The 20,287-nt window shown below is 42.0% G+C and overlaps 2 protein-coding genes across 2 annotated transcripts; one reads left to right on the top strand and one right to left on the bottom strand.

The window, feature by feature from the left end:
• Positions 1-722: 722 nt before the first annotated feature.
• nfatc4 (nuclear factor of activated T cells 4) lies at positions 723-12,154 on the bottom strand. The gene is given in 14 exon segments (XM_026375432.1): positions 723-956; positions 1,065-1,781; positions 2,456-2,582; positions 2,694-2,749; positions 3,645-3,785; positions 3,965-4,152; positions 4,638-4,739; positions 4,923-5,023; positions 5,224-5,386; positions 5,794-5,900; positions 5,902-5,970; positions 6,060-6,575; positions 7,439-7,599; positions 11,568-12,154. Coding segments are annotated over 14 exon segments (2,709 nt in total). The 5' UTR covers positions 11,764-12,154; the 3' UTR covers positions 723-891.
• A 3,145-nt stretch (positions 12,155-15,299) lies between these two features.
• ltb4r2b (leukotriene B4 receptor 2b) lies at positions 15,300-20,168 on the top strand. The gene is made up of 5 exons (XM_026373735.1): positions 15,300-15,636; positions 17,253-17,817; positions 17,939-18,139; positions 18,245-18,288; positions 19,133-20,168. The coding sequence occupies exons 2-5, from the start codon at positions 17,272-17,274 to the stop codon at positions 19,419-19,421; spliced, it is 1,080 nt and encodes a 359-aa protein (XP_026229520.1). The 5' UTR covers positions 15,300-15,636; positions 17,253-17,271; the 3' UTR covers positions 19,422-20,168.
• Positions 20,169-20,287: the final 119 nt, after the last annotated feature.

Genomic DNA, 20,287 nt, shown 5'->3' with positions numbered 1-20,287 from the left:
TTGTCTATATTTCCTCTTACTCACACTTTTCCAACTGAGAAAATACAAAAAGCCAAAAATTTGACATGTGAGGTTTCAAACAGCTGCTGATTTAGGACCAGTCCTGATCCTGGTCCTGAGTCCCCCCAGGTGGCACTGTTCTTCACAACAACCCCGCTCTGTTTAGACGAGGATCTAACAAACTATCCCTCATACAAACCTTTCAAACAGCCACAGCCTGTTCATCTCTACTTTTCATGAGGTCAGATATCCAGAACTATCGTTTTGTCTCAACACTTCACATCCGCCACGGAACATCTTTGCAGATTAGATTAATTTACTGCTGCACAGTTTTGGTAATTCTCCTTTTTATATTCACTTATTCAATATTAACATTTCATTGAACTGCCATATGTTCTGACATCCTGAAATAACTGACCACACAAGTTCCTAAATCCTTTCACCATCACTCAGAAAGTTTCCATTTCATCTAGAAACTGAGGAGACAAATGTGGACTTACTGTACTTCAGGATGGATGATGTTTCAGCTTGTGAAATCCTAAAAGAAGTACACTTTTAGTAAAAAGAAACATCTGTGCTTTATGTCGAACTGGAGAAAATACTGTACTTTGCATATTATCTTATTAAACCAATTAGTTTCCACAAGATAGAAACACTTTTGTTTTTTGTTTTTTTTTGTAGTTGTTGTTGCAATAATACACCAAACCAGGCAGTTTCTTGTATAATTTATATTGAAAACATGTTATAAACATTAGTTTCCCTTTATAAAACCATAACAGTTACATACAACAGTGTCCCGGTAATCAAATTCTCCTCTCATCTCATGTCACAAGAGCCATGAATCTCTTGTGCAATTTAAAATGTTGCTGATTTTTAAATGGGAGCTCCGTTTTACTGGTTGTCCATGTGAGACCCAGACTGGTAAGACTGGATGTCCTCCCCGATGAACTCTGTCACTGTGCAGGAAGGAGGAGAAAATGATGTTAATCACTCTCCCCCTCAGCAGTAATGCCACAGTAATCTATCCAAACTGTACAAACACCTGCTCAATACATGCTGCTCACCTTCTTCAAATGTGATGTGGTGCATAGAGGCTGAGCTGGTAAACTCCAGGGGGCAATCCTGGATCTTGACATCCCTCTCTCCTCCCTGCCCTGTCCCCAGCACCCTTCCCCGGGGGTCCCAGCCCTCGTAATGGGAGTAGGGTGCTGGACAGATGTCCTGATAGTGGCTGGGGTTGGAGGGAGGGGAGGAACACACCTCCTGAGTATAGGCAGGGTACTGGGGGTAAGGGGAGGTGGGCATGGGAGGAAGAGGAGAGGATGAGATGGGACTGCCAGCGGGGAACGGACTGAGGGAGGAGGAGTGGGAGGGGGAGGGGGAGGAGGAGAGGTAGGGTGAGTCCAGCCATGGGGAAGGTGAGGGGGAGGGAGGCTGTGGGCCACGGGGGTACAGAGGGGGAAGGAGCTCGGTGAAGCCCAGCTCCAGGTTCTCAAAGCTGGGGTGACGCTCAGACAGGGCCACCCTGGACCCCCCAGACTCCTCCACCACAGCATCCGGTTTGGAGCAGTACTCCTCGTGGTAGGGGGGGCAAGGAGGGGAGTAGGTGGATGGGTAGGGGGGCAGGTGGAAGCCCAGCCCTTGATCGTCAGCCATGGGCTCACCTCTGACGTGGAAACCCCCGTCCATCTTAGGCTGACCCCCCACAGGACACACAGGCCCCCCATCTAGAGGCAACATAGAGGGACGGGGCATCAGAGGGTCTTCCTCTTTGAACATAACTGAGGAGAAACAGGGTTAACACAGAGATACTATTAATTAATTAATCTACAACACTATCCTCAATAAGATGTCAGATGTCAACTGATATGACACTGTGGGCACATTTCACCACTCCTCTTTACATCTGGACACATCTGGATAAACTAGAACTGTTTTATATGAAGTAGTAAACTGAGCCTTTAGCCACAGTTGCCAACAGTGCGAACATCTTACCAGCTGTTAAACTGTTCTAGCAGCCAGTGACAGAGGAAATGTCCTGCAGTCAGTGAGAAAAGCCAGAGTGAAAAGAAGCTAGTGTGCAGCTGGACAATGATCCAAAATAAACCTCAAAAACCACGAGGAACTACTTCAAGAAACACAAGCTGAAGCTTCTTGGACCAGTTTTCACAGTCCCCGCACTTGAACATCTTTGAAAATCTGTGGGTAGATTTGAAACATGCTGTGTGCACAAGACATCCTAAAAATATCTCAGAACTCAAAGTGATCTGCAGAAAAGAGTCGGTGAAAATCCCTAAATCAGGAACACAAAGAGTGTTGGCTGGTTGCAATAAGCTTTTCCAAGCCAAACCTAGTGGGATGACTTCTGCACATCCTGTTACATGATAATTATTGTTATGTAAAGGTTATTAGATTAATAGACAGACAGAGTGAAACGGTTGCAATGGACACTCACTGGGGAGATACTTGAAGCAGTGAGTGCTGCTTCTTTTCCTCTTCCCGTTGGAAACGTAAAGACTGACCGACACAGGACGGCTGACGGAGAGGTCGCTGTAGGCAGGAACTCTCACACACAACAAGCACTGTGAAGATAAAAGAAGTGTGGACACAACATGTTACAGCAGCACAGACTCATTTAGTTGGATCTGAATTAAACTTAAACAGATAAAGACTCTGTGTTGTCCTCAAATTACCTCATTGCTGTTGTCACGGTCAACATGAGCCTCCTCCTCCCACTGTAATTTACCGTCTAATAGATAAGAGCACAGGATAGAATTGAGTGTAATGTTGATGCACACACATATAAAGGCACTTTTTATTGACCATCATTTATTCGCTCTCATTAGGTAAGCGATGATACCTGTCATTAAAGCTTTCATAAACCAGACTTGTTCTTATCTTCAGCTGAGATTCGTCTCTACCTCACTAACTATGTACAGTAAATCTCATTGCTCTTCCAGTCTCTAGTTATTTTTATTTTTATAATTGTATGTCAATAAATCTACAAACATTGGCTCCAAACCCACACTGTTGTGTATGCAGCATCCTGAAACACTTTACTATCCTCCTGAGGAACACTGACCCTGTTTCACAGCACAAAGTTTGAATCTTTTTTTTTCCCCATTTGTTGATTTCTTCTAACCCACTTCACTGACACTGACTACATTTCTTGATTATTTATACAGACTCGCTTATGTGCGGGTTAAAAATAGACTGAACAACTGCTGTCCTTCCTGTTTCTTTTTTTTTTTTCACTGAATAACTTTGTGGCAGGAGGAACACTCCCTGATTCACTTCAAGTTTGGAAGTGCAGCTTCAAACTGTACAACTTACTGAAACGAATTTAAATGAATGCAGACCGTGATCACGTCTTGTATCTTGACTGTATTATAAAAACAATTTCCTCCTGCGGTGTTAGAAATTCTTTTCTTATGTTAACAAAAACTGTTTTCTGATGACTAGTTTTCCTTTTTCTCCTCATCTTATTTCTACAGAGTGGTACACACATGATCTGACTTAGTAACCGAACGGTTACTGTGCATGCTGTGTGACCACAGGGACTCGAGCTGCATGTCATAACCCTTCTCTCCGTCACGTTTCCTGTCTTGCTCTTCACTAACAGAATCTGCTCTGTGGATGTTTACCTGTCCCTCGCTCCATGAAAAGGACTCTGGAGATTGGCAGGAAGTTGGTGCCACTCAGCAGAAGTTCTTCTCCACCCTCCACAGAGCAGGAGGTGAGACTCACGGACTCGATGACAGGCAGCTCCTGAGCCGAACGCTGGGCTGAAGCAAGGGGAAAGCAGTCAGGCAACTAATTTGAAGCCAGGATGAAAGTGGTTTAGTTTTTGCTGTGGCAAAAAGATTCTGCTTTTCTGATGTTTTACAGGAAAAATAATAAATGAAGTTTTTGAAAACTTTGCCACCTGAAATTGGCTTAAAGTCTCCATTAAACAGCAACTCACAGCATTCAATTGGCAGCGAGGTGACCTGCAGAGCCAGGACCCGGCCAGGCGGGGCGACAGGAGGCGCTAGAGGGAGGTGGGTACGAAACACCAACCGGACCCGAGTGTTCTTCCTTCCAACATCTGTTTCTCCTTTTCTTAGCTCGATGTCTGAGTTCCTCAGCTTCAGTATCCCTGCACAGTCGATGCTGCAACACAAATCCTTTTCTTTTCAAACTGTACATTTATCCAGGGGAAGTTTTACTCAACGTGTTTCTGTGACATCTTGCCAAAAGCCAAATACTAACGTCAGTAAGGGAAGTGTTTAACTGGTTGAAAGGGGCTCAGTGATCTACTGATTTCTAACCTTCCTCTTTAATTATATTGTGAAATTCTACTTATAGATGTTTATATGAAACCATGAGAAGATTGTAGAAGGATTTACTATTACTAATGTTTTATAAGTTTTATTTCTTATGTAAACTTTAATCTGAAAAGTAACAGGTAGCTAAAGCAGTGAAATAAATGTAATGGGATAGATATTTGACTCTCAAATGTAGTTCAGTAGAAATATACAGTGGCCTTAAATGTCTATCATCACATCCCCCACTATTAAAATGATATTAAATCATTAACCTGCGTCTCAATTATACACTACAATCTGTCAACAAACATTTATACCACTTCCACTCACAGCGCAGTCATATTGTTCTCAGGGTTGAGGGGGATGTCCAGCAGTTTAGTCCCCGCCTGAACGCTCTCATGACTGGCCGTACCCACCATCTTCCCTGTCACCCTGAGGACAGAAAAACAAATTGTTGAATTCATTATATGAATCCTAATTGTACTTAAAAGACTTAACATCAAGCAGCTGGAGGCAGATCACACAACAATTAAAGCCACGGTGATCACATGGTGTCTGAATATTAAAGTATGGCAGAGAGGTGCTTGATAGCAAGTTAGAAATCCAGGTCAGTACCTGTGTATCTGATAAAAAGGATGTGGCCTGATCGATCTGTCGTCAGCTGTTCCAACAAAAACCTGAAGCGAGAGCGGCTTCCTCTCTGTGTATCCACACAGCTGCAACGAGAGAGATGACATCAAACTGTGACGAGGCCAACAACAGTGAACGCAACACGTGTCCTAACACTTTGGTCCAGTACAAATTTCTACCTCAGTGTGATAAGAAATAAAATCATATTCAATGTTAGTTAGAGTTCAGAATGATGTTTCTAAACAAGATGTCTTTCAGGGGCTTTATCAATCTGCAGACTTTTCACCTTAACAACAGGATGTCCTGTTGGTGCAGCCTTCACAGCCCCTCTGCTCCCTTCTGTCTCATAGTGAGCTCTGTGATGTGGACGGGGCTGCACCTCTATACGCAGCTCATACTGGTCGAACTGGGACGGCAGCGGCCAGTCTAGTGGTGGCAGAGCATTAGACCTGTACGTGCGTTGGATCAGAAAAATCATTAGAAAACATGATCACACGACAGATGCAGATGAATAACTATCCTGCAGGATGAGTAATGAGTTTTACATATTTACACATGCAAACATGACAGGTGCACAACCCCTTAAAACACATCTCACAGTCAGTGAAAAACATCCCATACTTGTTGTGAGTATAGAGTTTACTAATACTGTTAATTGATTAATTAATGACATTAATAATGCAATGTTGGAGGACGTGGAGGAGCAGGTCCCTTTAAAACAATGAACCACCAACTGTGTGAGGAGAGTTAGAGCCCAGTCACAACAGAAGAGGCTTAGAGAGTTCACAAAATGGTTGATAATAATACCGATATTACTGTTTACAGCACGTGGTGGCGTGTTTCTGTGTATCCTTGCCTGAACAGAGGGCTGTGGGCACTGGCTCGGGTCCTGCCCCAGGCCAGAGCTGGGGGCACAGAGAGGTAGTCCATGCCCAGAGAGGGGTGCTCTCTTCTGATCTGCTGGGCTCTCTGGCAGTGGGCAGGGGGAGCTGTGGCCTGGAGCCTGCTCCTGATCCACCTCCCTGGGAGACAACTAGAAAACAAAACAAGTGAAGTGAAGTTCACCACTTCAGGAAATTTTCACATTTCATATCTTTCAATGTTGTATTTCAGCTTTTTTACCTGTTCCAATGACGTCTTTCTGGTTTTCTGTGGGATGCTGATCTCACAGCTGCTGGGCAGAGCCTGTGACTGAGGCGTGGGTTCTCCCCCCTCAAGGTTGCATCCCTGTAGTTCCTCAGAGTAACTTCCCCTCCGTGAGGTGCACGGGGAGGCCAGAGGGGAGTTTCTGCGCTTTTTACCCCCAGGGGAAGTGGGCCTCGAGGATGGTGAGAGCCCAAAGTTGATGCTGGCCTCGTTAAACTCCTCCTCCTCCACCAACAGAGAGTCGCAGCTGGAGGCAGGGCTGAGCCAGCCACGGGAGGAGGGGCTGGAGGCAGGGCTGGGGCTGAGGGATCCGGGGCATCTATCACGGTATGTGAAGGGGTCCAGCAGGGGAAGGTAGAGGCGCTCTCGGTCCCACCCACCACCTCCACCACCCATATCCCAGTAGCTGGAAATGGTGGGTGCTGGGTCGTCTTCTGGAGAGATGGTGGTTATCTGGATGCTAGGACACTCGACCACGCGGGACTCTGACACCTAGACAGAAGATCAGCTCGACTGAGGGTGTTGCACTCGGACTCTTCCCTTCCTGCACATATGCAGTTGATTCTTTCTTCTTTCAGAGACACTAATAAACGATGGCTTTTCTCAGCCTTTGGAGCTCTTTTTTGAAAAAGACAGAGCCCAGTAGTTTCAGTGAGGAAGAAACATGTCACCCAGCAGGGCTCACTGATCTGTTTTTAATAGTTGGTCAGTTGAATAAGCTAAATAGGGCCTGCTTCACGGAGCGGCCCCTGATCAACCACTTCCTTCTCTGCCTCCTTTTAAATTGCACTGATAAAAAAACAACCAGTGCTTTTATAAAAACCACCCACAACATGAAAGTTAGTAGAACATGGCACAAAACATAAAACATCTCCATAAAGCCACCGTTTTACCAAAAGAACCTCCAGATTCTGCTGATTGTTGTGCACAGTCCTCTGCAGAAAGCCTGTTCTAGCCTTTGGGTTCATAGATGCTTCCATGAGCAGAGGCATTGTTTGTTTAAGTCTGTGTATATGACATTTATGAAAACAACAAAACCACTGGAAAACCCTAAGGCAGCCATTATTCAACTTGCATCCAGACTTGCAAAACCAAATCACAGTGAGCATTTAGCTGCCTTAATATTAACATTACGAACTTCCACGACTCACTTCTGCTGTGTTGAACTATTGAACAGATAGTTTTGATGCAACATCTGACTGCGTTACGAGAGACAGCTCCCTTAACATCATAGAAAGGTGCATCTCTGTAGATTTACTATACTACATTTGTGGCCATTAGATCAATGCTGAGTAGCAATACCTTTTATGTGGTGTTAGACACAATAACATCTTCAAACAAACAGGTAGTCTTACCTGTACAGAGCGTGCTGGTAGGCTCTCATAGGTCCCACTCAACTCCCTCACAGGGACCCTTCGTGGAGGTGGGGAATGCATCCCAGCCCGCTGACTGGCTGCGGGTGTCGGACTAGGGATGCTGATTGTGTGTCCTGCATGAGTGGCAGCCAGGTGGTTGTCTGTAACTGATCAAACTAAAGGTTAGAGTCTATTCTCGTCTCAAACTGATGACATAATTTCGTCTAACTTCCTAAAATATGCAGATAACCAGCTGCTGCTAATGAAGAGTTTATAGTTCTTTATGTGCTTTCGCCTCATATCCAAGTTTTACTTCCAAGTGGCAACAATCGTTTTCCAGCTGCTTTCCAGAACAGAAATGTAAATTTTTTATTGTATTCAAACACACTTTGTTGTAATATTACATATTGTGCATTTTCGAGGGCCATGCGACTTCTCATTAATCTTTTTTCATAAGCACACAGTGACAGTTTGTTCTGAAACCTGCCGTTCTTTTACATCTGGCATCGTTAGATGTCAATCAAAATATTGTAAATACAATTTGTGGTAATTTAGGATTGTTTCTTTTATTATCAACATGCCTACATCCCTCATTATACATCACTGTTCCTCCATTTACTGCACTGTAATTGTTGCCATATGGAAAATGCACACAAGTGGAACTGCAGGAAGTATTCAGTACAATTAGTGTTTAATTCAAGGACACTAACTGTGTACTTGTACCACACAACACATGTATAGTGTTTATTGTCACTTTACGTACAAAGGAGTAGGTTGGGCTTTTGGCCAGTAAATAAGAAATGCTCTAATTAGCCTGTTTCCTTAGTGGTAGATGAGCAGCGTGACGTCACAGTGAATTAGTTTGAACCTTCATTTATCTGAGTACAGGGAACTTTTTTTGTGTTTTCACCAACCTAAATGTTAAAGTAACACTGTTCTGGATGATCAACAAGTTACAGTAGGTAACAGTATAGGGGATCACGTTTGAGTATAAAAGGAGCATCCACCAAAGTCTGGGACCACCAGGACCACTTTGTGCCAAACCTAATGTCAATCATTTTAAAAAGTATATTTCTCAACGCCAGACTACAAAGAATTTGAGTCTTTCTTCCTCCACAGTACATAATCAGGGGCTCTGGGGAAATCTCAGTGCTGAAAGGTCAAAGGGTGATGAGTCCTCAGCCGTCATTGCATGAGAAACTGTCAAACTACCGTGATGAATAAAACCACAACGGCTCAGAAGTACTTTGGAAAAATGTTAACAACTTAACAGAACAGAAAATGCAACCTGAAACTCTATTACACAAAGAGGAAACCAGACATCAATTCCACGCAGAAACGCTGACGAGTTCTCAAACTCGTGTCAAATGAACTAAAAGACAGCAGGAACGTGTTCTGTGGTCAGACCTTCCAGCTCGTTGGGAAAAGAACAGACACTGGAGTCTTGACATGGCATGGGTGACATGCACATGTGTGAAGGTATCGTTTCGACTGACCTGTCTGCAGTCCACGTGTCTCCTAATGAAAATGTGACACAACATCAAGACGTTGAGCATCCAAAGTCTTTAAAAAGTGTAATTAAAAGGAAAAGTGATGTAACACAGTGGTAAATATGCCAAAATATGATTAGACTTGTTGAAGCGAACTGACTCACTGATCCAAAACTCACACCACTAAGAAGCACAAACCCGACTCTGCGGCTAATCTTGTCAGATTTCTGCATTTTCTTTCTAAGTACTTTGGACACCGCCAAACAACGATCATGAGGACGTGACTCTTCAGGCCACAGTGTTTCGCCAGCGTGGTGCAGTTCACCTCCACATGGAGCCAAACAGTAGTTAGTCTGCATTGAAGAAGGCTTCAGCTGATCGCTGTTGGCGCTGCAGTGGCGGTGGGTCATGCAGGCAGTTTTTGGGCAACGCAGACACACAATAGTAACTGCCAACAAATTAAAGCTCGGGGTGAAAAATCTCTTCAAATGTTTCCTGGCAACAAAAATATTTCCAAATGATTAAAGCTGCTGTGCTGAGGCAACTCTTGTGCTGGTGGATTTTTCACATGAAACAGTGATTTACAGGTTTGTGTACAGACCAGCAGAGGAGTTTATGGGCCACAAAAACGTACCTAACACAATTAAATTAATCCAACGTCCAACAGTTCAAATATTCTGTAATATTTTATTGTGTGTCCTGAACTGAACCTTAAAAAGTCACGTTTAGAGTAGTGTTTTATAACGTCAACAAAAGGTGGACAGAGGACGGGTAAACAATGAAATGAGAATTACATTTATTTTAAGTTTGTTTTAGCTTTGATTTTGTTTGGCTGATGCGTCCTGGCTATGACTATGGTTTGCCACAGTTTATGACTGTGCTGTGTTCATACTCAAAACAGAAACAAGTTAAAATTGATCATTTCACTTGAGGCTGTTTCCTTAAAACAATTTAAGAAACAATCATTTAAAGAGTATTTAGTGCACAGAGCTACAGAGAAATTTCTTACTACTGGATTTTTCCAAACAGTTCTTGAACACAGCTCAGTTTTCAAAGTCTAAAATGTTTCATATAGTTTAATAATTCATTCTGTGACCTTAGTTAAACTTCTCACACAGAGCAATGATTACATCCTCCTAGTTTAGAGGTGAGGACACACAAGGACACAAATGATAAATCTGAGGAGCTGTGAGATGACTGACAGGTTAGGAAATCAGAAGGGATAAATAACTTTTCTCTAATCATTACTTTTATTTTGGGCTGTGTTTTAATACTATATACTGTGTATTCTGTGACACACTGCAGTGCACACTAAACATATAGATATTTCCTCGACGCCTGCCCTACCTACAGCTGATTACCCGGATCAGGTGTTTACTCAATTAGACCCTAGAAGACACCAATTCACTTCGTCTTCCCCCACTTGACTTTCGTAGATGGTACCTTCCAGCTTCTGCCAGACTGGACACACCTAATCCAGGTAACAAGCAGGGCTGCAGCCCTAAAGGGTTTGCCCACTCCTGACCTGGAGTTTACTTTCTTTAAACTTTAACAGAGCCTCTCACAAACGGTGATTCATTTATGAGTTCAGAGATGAGAAAACTGCACAGAATTTACTTTCTTATGAATTATCATATAATTAATCTTGGGCCATCACCAAACCCCAGAGAGCCAGTTTGACAGCGGCCATGGCATTACCAACCCACATTAAATACAGAGTCATTAGAAGATTCAGTGTTTCCACTATAAATTATATTCTTCTTTTTTAGCCACATACTCTGTTTTCTCATGGTGCTATAAATAAAATGATACCAATAAGATGCTTGAAGACCTGTGACTGAATTTGTCTGCAGGCATCAGGAGAGAAAAAGGTGGGATCACTGCATCCCCACTTTTAAACTCTTTGTTTTCAAATGAAATTGATGTTGTATCCGTAGATATAGAGACCTGCAGACATAAATCTAAAACCTATTAGTTACCAAAGTTGTAGAAGAGCTAAAACACAACAACTGAAGAATTACTAGAATACTCCTGTTTCTACTGCAGTTTACTTTTCATGACTTGGGTGTGGTAATACAACTGTATGCCAGTGTGGGCGGGAATCAAATGAGAGAGTGGATGTGAGGATATGAGGTGTGTGTGTGTGTGTGGTGAGATGGAGGTTCAGTGAAAGAGAGAGGCATGTGTATATGTGGTGCGTGTTCAGTACACAGAGGTTGAGGTTCCTTCCCCAGATGGCAGCTGTTAACTCCACTCACACGCACAGCTGATTAGAAACACATTGAGTCTGGGGCTGCACGCACACACCAACAAACACGAACATGCACTAAAGTGGAACACAGAACGGGAACACACTCAGATACATACCGCACACAAAACAAACCCAATACAAATATACTAATGCTCACATGCTTACAGACACTGGCACGCACACATAACGCATGAGCACAGGCATGGATGGGCATGAGGGGCCCCTCGTTACAGCACATGCAAAGGAACACAGCTACACACAGACAAGCACAGACGCACACGCACAAGTTCCCCGGCATTAGAAGCCACACCGTCAGGACACCCAGACCTCCTCTGTAGTGTGTCCCTTTACTTTAACACAGCCAACTTTCCCAATAAATGACTCTAACCCATGCTGCTGCTGCTGCTGGGGGAGTCCAGGTGCAGCAGGGCGACCTCACTTTCTTCCCCGGGAATGGAGCTTTCCGGTTCGGCCGTGCGTAACGGCGATGGCCCGTCACTCTGCCGCTGCGGCGGGTCCTCCTCAAACACCAACTTGAACTCAAACTCGCCCTCCTCCCAGCCCGAGCCTGGCGCGGCCCCCATCGCCCTCCGGCAGCAAGAACAAGACACACAGATACAATCTTATCTATGGGTCGGATGCAGAGGCTTCACCGTCCTAAGTGCGCGTCAAAAACTGAGAAATCTCCGGAGAATCTCCCAAAACTTTTTGTCTCTCTCTTATTTGCGCGTCATTGCGCAAATGTCCTCCTCTTGGAAGGTTTAGGTGTAACTTCAGAAACTTTCCAGGCTCTTTCCACACGATGATGACTGCTTCTTGTTCGGACGGTTTTCAGACTTTGTTCCTTGCGGTAAAGAAAAATCAAATCCCCATCTCCACAGTGTTTTCCGAAACATATTTAAGTCATCGGACTCACTCGCGTCTCTCGTTCCATCTCCATCGCCATCCTTGGAGCTGCTCTTTCTTCTTTCCCGTTCAAGACAGAGGGAAGAAGAAAAAAAAAAAGTTTATCAAATATTTTTGTCGTCCTATACCCTTAATTGCCTTTGGGTGGGTTTCCCAGCTCCAGTTGGCCCGCTACTCATTCCCCATAGGACCACATGCCTGTCACTCATGAATCCCCCCTGCCCAACCTCCAGCCTCCCTCCTCTCCTCTTTCTCTATCTTTCAGTCATCTCCCTTCACATTTACACCACAATACACCCAAATCCTGCAAACATGGCTTTTATTTACAACATTACATCTTTTGTCCTGATGTTTTCCCACTAGAACTACCTCCATAGTAACTTTCTCATCAACAATAGTTCACAACTTTAAGCCTAAACATTTATTATTATTCCAATCATGAGCCAGACTCGTGTTAATCCGCTCACTGTCTCCAGAACCTGCCATTGTGGGCCGACTGCTCAGCCTCCTGTGATGTTAACTGTCACTCAGTGAACATAAGAGGGCCTATTTCCTGTGGCGATGAACATGGCAGCCCCCCCTTCTTTGGCTGTCACTCTCCCCTCTCCTCCCCTTCCTTCTTCCTCTTTTACTTTACTCCAATCCTCCTTCCCCCCTTTTTTCTTCTCCCCACCAACTCCTGTCATTCCCTTTTCTCTTTAGTCTCCTGTCCCTCCCTCCCTCCTTCTTCTCTACCAAAGATCTGTTTCTCATTATCCTCTGTAGTCTGCTCTCTGTCTGAGTCAGGAGACGAAAAACTTAAATAAACACACTCTCTCTGGCTCTTTCTGCCTCAGTCCAGCTCCCTATAACCCCCTCCTCCTCTCTGTCTCTTCCCTCTGTCCTCCTTCTTCGCCCTCCTCCGGTTCTCACAATCATTAGGCGTATGTTATACTGTCGTTTAACTCCGGGCTCGTTTCACTCTCCCTGTCATTCTCTCAGGGGTTGTGTGGGCAGGCCTTGGATCCTGGACTGATCTCAAGATGTTGCAGTCTGGTTGGGGAGAGGAGAAAAAAAACACACAACCAACAGGGCCGGCACAAGATTTTTAGAGACCCGAGGCAAGTCTAGATAAACCCTTCACCAGCACAATCACTGAAAGTGCAGCTATGTTGCACCAGCAGACTGTATATACAACAAATACATGGACCCAAAAAACTGGGATTGAAATAATTAGCTGCACATTACACTGAAAATAGTAAAATGAAAAACGTTTTTATTTCATCATCTGTGGCAGATAACATCATCAGTGAATCCTGAATGGTTGTGATCTTCATGTCCTCGGGTGGTTCTGTGGTGGAAATGATTGCATGGGCTCAGGAACTTCTCCCAAAGGCGCTGTCAGTGAACATAAGTCGTTGGTGCGCCCACAAATGTAAGTTATAACTCCACCACGTGAAGGAAAAAACTGACATTAACAAGATCCAGAAACACTGCTGCTTTCTCTGGACCCTCCTTATCTTGAACAACTCATTTCTACTTCCTTGGTTGTTGGATTGAGATTTTAATCAAATCACAACATTAGTAACTTTTCAAATGACAGTATCTGTGTTATGTGAGAAACTTGGCGTCCACAGTCCTCAGCTTTGTGCAGGAAGATGTGAGCTGTTAGACGGGACGGACAGTAGTGGCTTTTTTTATGTTATGGTGTCCAAGTATTTAAATACTAACACTTTTATGTCATTAAGCAGTTATCATTTCAATAAATCCTAATATAACTGTTTGAATTAGCCTTTAAAAAATGTATTTCATAAGTTCAGACATCTTCTAAAATTTAAAAGATTGTGAAACTGTAGAGTTGAATGGATTACAATAGTTCAATGAACTGCTGCAATGTGACGGATGAGAGCAACACTCAGGAAGAACTGCTGAGTGTCAAGTTCATGGGTGGAGAGGCGGAGAGGTGGAGACGTAGGGGGAAACAGAAGGAACGACTTGTGCACGTGTTGCCATCATGCGGTGAAAAGCAGAAACGCCGGCTTTGCTTTCAGAGCCTGAGAACAGATGACTGTTCTGAATCAGCAAGAGACCAAAATGATTGACATGTATGTAATTTGTGTTGTTAAATATTTTATTTCTATAATAACAGAATACAGTTTATTATATGTATTGCAATGTTTCAATAATTTATATATAAAGAAAAAGTGTTTTCTATGCTCTACTTCAATGAATAACATTAGAAAACACTGCAAATAAGTGGAATTACATTACATTACATTACTGTTGTATGCTTCCTGACAAAGAGGCATCAAAATATTATTATATTTACTCATGCTTTATGTGTGTTTTCCTATTTTATGTTACTTTTACTCATTTAGAGTTCAAAAGGAGATATTGTACTTTTACTCCACTATGTTTTTCTGACAGAGGTGGATTCTTATTAAAATCAACTAACGGGAATCAAGTGTGAACTAATTTGAATATAAGCACACACGTAACCTGCAACTCGACTGGTTGGTGTTGTGGCGGTGATTCTACATGGTACGGCACATTGTCATATTTGGTTGTGATTTCTCTATTTGCTGGTTGTTTCTATATTTGGTCAAGTTGTGTGTATTTCTTTTTAATGTTGCTGTGTTGTTTTCTTAATTTATTTTATGTTTTGTCTTTTTGTATGTGTTTTCCGATATTTCAGTGCAGAATGTTGAGCTGTCCAAGAGCCACCTTAATGACCCTATAGGCAAAAAATGATTAGTGTTGTTGATATGAGAAATAAAGGCTGTGATAATGTGTGTATGAAACCAGGATAAATTAGACAGACTAACATGAAACCTATTTGGTAACTTGTTCTTCCTAATTATGTCCTCACACTATGTAAAGATTCTGCTCTACCAAGAGAAATTGACCATTTTCCCCCACGTGTGTGTAACTTTAATAACAGTTAAACTGGATTCTGTTTCTCCATTTCAGATGCTCAGCGACTAATTAAAGTTATTTATCCATGTCCAGTGGGAAACTATATGAGTGCGACATGACGTCACTGAGTGTCCTTACTTATAATGGTATCAGAAAAACTTCATTCAGTCCTTATTTCACTGTTTCAGGGCATCAAACATTCCTCTCAGAATCAGAGACTTGTATGAACTAGTAAATGTGCCTTTTTTTGTGTGTGTGCTTGTGGTTGTGTGCTCTTCATGACACAGCTTGTGCAACATCTGAATCACGGATACTCCTCTGTTCCTTCACAACGTGTAACAGCTTACTCAGACACTGAAAAGGGCCCGAGGACATATTAATATGCTTTTTTATTTGTGACACTAGGACATTTTTTCAAGAAGAAAGGATGCTCATATATGGAGAAGAATTTGCAGGATTTAAGATAGCGAAAGTCTTAATGACAGACACACCTCCCTGCCTCCCTCTGTCTCAGCACAGCATGTTGCACCCTGTGAGGCAGGATTAATCCAGTTTATTAAGAACTGCACTAGCAGAAACAAGGGAAAAGACTGTTACTGTACCGTAGGAGGTGGACGGAGCAGACCTCGGGGACATCGCAATAGGTTTCTGGAAAGGTCAGTGAGTTTTGAATGTTCCCGCTGTGACTCTCAGCACTTTTATTTATACTTTTCATTCTATCTAAAAGAATTTACTAACATCTTTCTTTTATCTTTTCTTTTTTCATTTTAAAATATTAATTTACATTTCTTGACTTGGAGATTTACTCATAGATTAATGACAAACATACTGTGTAGCTCATATATTTATTGATTTATTTATCCCCATTATTTCTACTGTCAAACAGCACTGTGGTAATTTTCAAACATTTTCAAATACATCTCAGGTTTTATTTAGTTGATTTTTTTCCCATCACGTAAGTGTAAGTGTAACTGTAAAAATGGATAAAACCATAACCGTTCAGTAATTCAAGTACATTCTCATTATTCCCATTTATTTTACAGTCCTTCAATTTGTTCGTAATTTAAATTAATTTTATATCAATTCTTCCTGTTGCACTTTGTCCCCACTTACATTAATTGCTACGTTAGTCATAAAATGCAGTATTTTCCACATCTGGCACGTAGCACTATTACCTCATAAATGTAATAGCTTGGTTTAATTAAAACGTTAAACATGTATTAAACACAAAGCGGTCATTTCTGAGAAACAGTGCTTCCACCTGACAGCATCAGTGTGTTGCTTAAAATGGGTTTTCTGTTGCATTTCTTCATGGTGACATTAGTCTGGTTTTCAAGCACTGTTTACTCATTCACTCTCTTATAAAACCATCAGGGGAAAATAAACAGTTTGCTTTAGCAGGACCAGAGCAAGCAAATTATAGGTCTTAATCAGGAGATATGGACATGATGTCTTTTTCTCACATGGGGGAAATGTGGTTTTGGGGGAGATCATATTGTGATGTAATGAGTTTCCTAACTAATTACCTCCTCCCTGTGTGAGTCATCTTTAACAGTATGATCAGCACATATGGTACAACTCATGCAGGATCGTTTGCTACAGATTCTAAAATTAGCCTTGTGTGCCCCCTGCACTGCACGCTGCTACAATAGTTTCCATGTGAAAAGCTTGAAGACAGGGGCAGTAACTGAGGATAAAAAAAGTGTGTGTTGAAATACTGCCCATCATTGACGCAGGACTGCTAATATGTGGCGTGTTTTAGCATGTGCCTCAGACTACAAAGTCTGATATGAATACTTTAGAAGCTGCATCAGACTTGCACCCTTTCTTTAATTTTATATACTGTTACGGAACATGTTGTTTTCTTATCTTCAGTTACACGGTGTGCTGTTTTCACCCAGAACATAATCAGCTTTGACACCTGTGTTTGCGCTCAGAAATTCAACCATTAAGTCACAACCAGTCAACAATTTCAATCAAATATTATTATGGATTATTTATACAGTATCTTGTTCTTGACATATACATCATTGTTCTTCTTTTGTTACCTTTTTTACCTTCAAGAAGAGTGAAGCAGTGTTGGTTTACATCACAGTAGGCGGGCAGAATTTGGAATACATATACCTGTACCTGAAATCTTTCATCCACAGAAACCTTTTCCTCTCATTCCTTCACCTGTCTTTTCTATTTCCCTTCATCTTCTTGTCCTGGTTGTTGATGCAGATGGAGAAAGTTGCTGGTTGTATAATAAAACTTTGTCTCTTACCCTCAGGACCAAAACTCCTTGTAGCATGATGAAAAATGATACAAACCTTGAAAGCCCGGTGAGCAATGGCTACTCCACATTCTTGGGTGCCTTCATCATGGGCTTGGTTTTCTTCCTGGGCGTCCCTGGCAACCTCTTTATTGTGTGGAGCATCCTGGCGCGCACCCGACGACGCTCAGTCACCACCATCCTCATCCTCAACCTGGCGTGTGCCGATGGCTTCCTCATGGCCCTCACTGTCTTTTTTATTATCTACCTGGCCAAGCGCACATGGGTCTTTGGTCTAGCCATGTGTAAGGTCCTGTTTTACCTGTGCAACTCCAACATGTACGCCTCTGTCTTTCTGATCACACTGATGAGCGTGAACAGGTTGGTAGCTGTGGTGCTGCCAACGAAAGTGTCCTTTCTGGCCAGCAAGAAAATTGTGATGAGCGAGATCGCAGGCACGTGGCTGTTGGTGATGATCATTTCTGTCCCATCACTTGTGTTTCGAGACGTAATTTTGACTACAGATGAAGAGACGAATTTTACAAGGCTGGTGTGCGTGCCCAAGCACACCTTGCCCCAACATGTAAGTAACCAGTGGCTGCAACTAACAATCAGTTTAACTTGATTAACTAAAACCCAAGGTGGTGGCAACGCCCAGCAGTTACAGAACAGTGCTGTCCTGTGTTTTATCCCCCTGTGTGCAGGTGAGGCTTCAGTATACATTGGAGACAGTGGTGGGATTCATTCTGCCTTATGCAGCCATCATAACCAGCTATGTCCTCATCCTGAGACGTTTGAGGCAGACCAAGTTCCGCCGAAAGGTGCGCAGCGAGAAGCTCATCCTGGCCATTGTGGTGACCTTTGGCACTTTCTGGCTGCCGTACCACATTGTCAACATGATACAGGTGCGTGAGGGCCTTTACCAACTAATTAGTCACAATACATCTGCTCATGTATTTCTGCATATAGATCAATGAGCATTGGAGTGAATACATTTTGTTTTGCCCAAGGTGGCAGCTGCGTGGTACCCAGAGGATTCACCCACAAAAGTCAAGTGAGTAACAAACCATTTTATCAAGCTACTACTACTTCAGTGATAAATAATTATTTGAATTCACTTTGGATCAACACGAGAATGTTTATAAAGTTCAAACATCATAATTCTTACAGATACTAATAAGCTTATTTTGTGCTTCTTTCATGAAATATCCATTGATAACTTCAGCGTTGTTTTGCAAGGTCATAAGAGGACACACTCTATCAATCAGGCAAATATGTATGGGCAGTCAAAATATTATTGTAATAATTTCTGCAGCATCCTCTGTTCTTCAATACTGGCACTGATTATCTGTCAGCACGTGGCGAATGGTTTATTATAGTAGTTTTATTATGAGGTTGTTTTGGTCATAGTAATATAGTAATAATAGTTTTGTTTTGAGCGTTGTGTTTGTTTTTGTGGCGATTGGTATGAGGAACCACCAACACAGTGCTGTAGTACATAGTTTCCTACAGTTTTCATCACATGCTGTAAATATAACACAGATATGCAGATTACAGACACAAAAAGACATTTGTGTCTCACTGTGGATATTTTGCAGGTCTTTGTTTACATTTTGATCATCTTGTATCCCATTTTGTCAATTTTTTGTCTCCTTTTTGTTTGTCTCATGACACTTTCAGTGGCATCGTGCAGTTGATGCTCCTGAGACCTTTTGGGCTCATTCAGTAGTCCATCCATGAATAAAATTACAATATAGCAGTTAGTTTTAGAGGAATATGTTTAACTTAACCTCTCCAGAATTGTACCAAACTTCTGTTTTATTGTTTGCAGACCTGAAATATAACGTACAGTACATTTAAGGTGAAGCTGTTATCTAAAATGTTCTGTTTCTCTGCAGATTGGATCATATCTCTCAGACCTGTCGTGCGGTGACCTCTGCTTTGGCCTTCATCAGCAGCTGTGCCAATCCTATCCTCTACACCTTTGCTGGGAAGTCCTACATCAAGCAGAACGGCTTGGCCTTCATGGCTAAACTCTTTGAGGGCACACTGGACCAAATGGCCAACAAAAAGAGTCGCTTTGTGGCAAAAGACAATGTGGGAACCAGAAATGTTGATTCTGCAAGCACAGGAGTTTTCAGTGGACAAAATGGAAAAAGTGCATGTGATGACACTGAACATTTCTAAGACAACATATGGAGAGTGTAGATTTTGGTTAAGCCAATACACAAGCTTCATGTTGCTGTGATTAAAAAATAAAGCATTTGAGTTAAGCATTTTGCAGAATTTGTTTCATATCAATGCAGTGTAATGCTTTTGCACCAACTTTAAATACAAAGTGCAAAAGCAAATGAAATCATGAGATGTGCACTGTTTACTCTGTTTTATTTATTTTATGTTTTATTTTTTTTATTAGAGCTCTCAATTATGCTGTTTATAAAAGTTGTGTGTATATATATATATATTTTTTATTTCTGTAACATGGGATGCACTGTAGATCTTTGCTTCAGTCTGGAGTAATTTTAAACACAGTTCTGCACTCGCTTTTAAAGCACTGTATTAAGTTTTGAGATTTGCCTGTTTTTATGATGAAGTTCAGCATTTACATCTCTATAGTAACATTACTGAAAGATATTTTTACTTTTGCATATTAAACATTGCTCGTCATTGCATGTCATGAGTTAATTGAGGGTTTGTGTGTGTTATGTTACCATGACCGTCACCTTCTGTAAATTTTCGTAAGCACTCACTCCGCTCTTCTTTTTTGGACCCTAATATAACTGTAAGTCTAACTGTCAAGTTGTTGTCAAAGTAAACAATGTCCAACTACTGCTCGACATTTTGTATACATGGTTGAGAACCACTGCTCTAAATAAGATGCTTATTAGACACAACGCATTTAATTTTATTTACTTGTGAATTTCACAATTTATACAGAGGGTCTACAAGAGGCTTTATATAATTGGGTTAAAACGAAGTAGCAAATAAAATCCGTTTCCTTTAATTTCAACTAGAGATTCTAAATTGAGATTGGAAAATGCTGAGATTATTTA

Source organism: Anabas testudineus, chromosome 17 (genome assembly GCF_900324465.2).
Source record: "Anabas testudineus chromosome 17, fAnaTes1.2, whole genome shotgun sequence".
NCBI classification, from domain to species: Eukaryota; Metazoa; Chordata; class Actinopteri; order Anabantiformes; family Anabantidae; genus Anabas; species Anabas testudineus.
Note: the sequence above shows the minus strand (reverse complement) of the source record. Positions and strands in the feature narration are given on the sequence as shown.

Bases quoted from the DNA above. Each gene is read 5' to 3' on its own strand.
- ltb4r2b (XM_026373735.1), top strand. From the start codon at position 17,272: ATGATGAAAAATGATACAAACCTTGAAAGCCCGGTGAGCAATGGCTAC. The intron at 18,140-18,244 runs GTGCGTGAGGGC...GTTTTGCCCAAG, and splicing joins ACATTGTCAACATGATACAG to GTGGCAGCTGCGTGGTACCC. The intron at 18,289-19,132 runs GTGAGTAACAAA...GTTTCTCTGCAG, and splicing joins GATTCACCCACAAAAGTCAA to ATTGGATCATATCTCTCAGA.